The 3,216-nt window shown below is 38.3% G+C and overlaps 1 protein-coding gene across 1 annotated transcript in view; it reads left to right on the forward strand.

Annotated features, from left to right (window-relative positions):
- The window catches only part of LOC106518954 (translation factor Guf1, mitochondrial), a gene marked incomplete at its 5' end in the record, with an annotated part of 31,700 nt that overhangs the window by 14,545 nt on the left and 13,939 nt on the right, over positions 1 to 3,216 (forward strand). Inside the window, 2 exon segments of the mRNA XM_014010405.1 lie at positions 437 to 576; positions 805 to 928. Coding sequence (XP_013865859.1) covers positions 437 to 576; positions 805 to 928 — 264 coding nt within the window.

Below are 3,216 nucleotides of genomic sequence, written 5' to 3' on the forward strand. Positions count from 1 at the left end.
TGTCAACGCTCTCTGGTTTCATTTAAAAGAGTCGATCATCAGATATTGTCCAAGATTAACCTTCAGGGTGGATATAGCTCGCTCACACCAAGGACGTATCCACATCATTTACTCAGAATGCTTTTGTAAATAAAATGGCTCCATTCATGTTAAAATATATTTTTAAAAATTTACAAAACTGAACAGCCTACAGTATTTTTACAGTCTTCATTTTACAGTTAAAATGTTTATCAAATAAAGTCTAATGTTTCAACTAATCAGGGATCCCTTTAAGTACCAAGGAAAATGCATTAACTAGCTATCAAAACACCTCAATAAACTGCAGGTTATTTTAAAAGTATGCAAAGTAGGCTTTGGCACATTAATGAATAAAGACAGAGTTATTGCAATTAACTCAGCTGTCCACACTGTTTAGTGTCTGTGTTTTTCTACACAGATTTGCTGGTCAGGTGGGATATTTAATAGCTGGGATGAAGGATGTGAAAGAGGGCCAGATTGGTGACACACTCTACCTCCAGGAGCATCCGGTCGAAGCCCTTCCAGGGTTCAAACCTGCCAAACCCATGGTGTTTGCTGGTAGGAACTGACCTCATCTTCAGTTGCATCTTTATTTTATAACTGATGTAAATATTTTAAAAGGAACCCACTAAGACCTGTGGGACAAATAAGTCTTTAATGCATGAGTTTTATGTGAGTTCACAACTTACTGTCTCTTTAGTGCACATTATGTCTCCAAAGCTAGCATGGCGCCCTAACTGAAGAGTACTGCCGATGTGCGCTCTTTTTTTGTTTTCTGCACCACAGGTATGTATCCAGTGGACCAATCAGATCACCCCGCCCTTCGCAGCGCCATTGAGAAGTTAACCCTGAATGACTCAAGTGTCTCAGTGCAGAAAGACAGCAGCGTGGCCCTGGGAGCAGGCTGGAGGTCAGGACAATTTCTTTAAATTAGTAAAAAAAAATACATTAAAAAATCCACCATTCCATAATCTGGAGGATCAAAGGTCTCTACAAACTCCAAAGCACTTCACACTTCCATCATTCACCCATTCATATAATTGATAACTCTAAATTGTCCCTAGGTGTGAGTGAGAGAATGAATGGCTGTCTCATTTGTCTCTACATGTCTCTGTGATGGACTTGCTACCTGTCCAGGGTGTACTCCGCCCCTCAGTGACTGCTAGATGTGTGGGCATCAATGACCCTGAAAGGAAGAAGCGGATATAGATGATTGACGGATGAAAATGAAGGCTGTTAAACTAGGTATAGATTAAAACTAGTAGATGTCAAAGTTTAGGGAAATCATTCTTGAGCAAATGTATCTTTAAAAAGGGTTTAAAAAAATAAATTTAAGTAGTCAACCAGTCTAATCTGTAAAAGGAGGTTATTCCACAGAACAGGGGCTCTAACGGAGAGGGTAGCATTGTCAGTTGTAGTGCTGAAGCTGAGGATGTCAGGCTGCAGATAGACTCAAATGTCAGTAATATACAGTAACTTCAGAAACCTGCTTGGTTTTTGTAGATAGTCAATAAAATTGTGAAAACAATTCTAAAACTAACTGGGAGCCAGTGTCAAGAATCTAAAACAGGAGTGATGTGTCTTAAAGGCCCTTTAGATCAGTGTTTCCCAAAGTTGGGGTCGGGACCCAAAGTGGGGTCTCGAAACATCAAGGTGGGGGCCTGAAAAGATTTTCTGAATGAATTACATTTTTGCCTTAGTTGTTACAAAGGTGTGAGGTTAGTATATTTAAAATGGATAAATGTAGCATAAAAATATTGTTACTATGCCCATGTTTAGTTGACCTGATACAAATGTTTATCATCCAAAAATAGTTGGGGCCCCAGGTCTCTGCTACTGTTATTTTGTGGGTCAAAAACTGAAAAGTTTGGGAACCACTGCGCTTTGGTTCCCAAAGTTGGGCTTGGGACCCAATTATGGGTCATGAAGCACCTTGGATAATCTCCAGAAATCAATTTAAAGGGTAATAAAATTATTGCTGATGTAATATTTTCCTATAATTATTACAAAAACACAAAATAAGTAAAAAATAAGTATTTATATTTGTGTATAAGCTGTTTAGATTGTCAAAAAGCCTGTGTTTTTAGGGTTATTAACGAAGTTCATGTACTCAGACCAGTAATATTTGGGGTCACAAGTTTTTGCCATGGATATTTTGTGGCTCTGGGGGCTCTGTGCTCGGGGTCACTCTTAGTATCTCGGGCTCTGGCTCCCCTCTTTGTCTGCCTCGGGTCTTGGGGGCTGGGTCTTGGGCTCTTCACAGTCACTATTAAATWTTCTATTGGAGAAACCTTGGATAGGTATGCATGCTCACAACACATAAGGGGGTGTGGGGATGCATTTGTATGTATAACACATACAGGCATGTATGTAGATGTGGGTGAAAATATTAGTATGTCATTATGTATATATATTTGTGCGGTTATTGGTGGGTGTGGATGGTGTGGATGTTGGGGGGGTGTCGTGTGGTCTTATTGAGTATATTTCATACATTTGTAGTTCCAGCTCTTTTCCCTTTTCTTATTTTCTTTCTTAACTTCTCACTTAAAAAATAAATAAATACTAAATAAAACACATAAATGTTGAATGAATTGAAATGTGAAAGGAATGAGGACCATACATCACCAAAGACTGGATATGAACGGTGGTTTAATGCTGTCAATGCAAGCAGGAAACCAACGCTGACAAGAAGCCGGAAGTTCCAGCATATACAGTATATACACATTCTTCAGTGCCTGGTACGCCCACTACTGGCCTACGGCCGAATCGCAGGCACTCAGACAAAAAACCCGTTCTTACGTTTGATTAACAGTTTTTTATGTGTTGTGATAATGTTTCAGGCATGTATCTAAACTATTTTAATCAAGACATAACAATAGTTAAACAATGGATTATAAAAGTCAATACTTAAAAAGGAAACCTAAGAAAATGGTTTAGTGCTTTCAAAATCAGTATCTAACATGACTAATAAATTTATTCAATTTACCCCTGTTCACATGACAAAATCACGTGAATATTTATATAAGATATATATAAGTGTAATGAATATCTGATTAGCCATTTTTGCATGAAAACATTTTGTGGTTGTCGCGGCAAAGATAGTCAGAAACACGGCAAAAAGGGTGTTTAAAAGACAAGTCTTGCGGGTATGATTATAAAGTCATTTATTGATGGGCAGACATGAAACAGAAAGCAATC

This window comes from Austrofundulus limnaeus, unplaced genomic scaffold (assembly GCF_001266775.1).
Source record: "Austrofundulus limnaeus strain Quisiro unplaced genomic scaffold, Austrofundulus_limnaeus-1.0 Scaffold68, whole genome shotgun sequence".
In the NCBI taxonomy this organism is placed as follows: domain Eukaryota; kingdom Metazoa; phylum Chordata; class Actinopteri; order Cyprinodontiformes; family Rivulidae; genus Austrofundulus; species Austrofundulus limnaeus.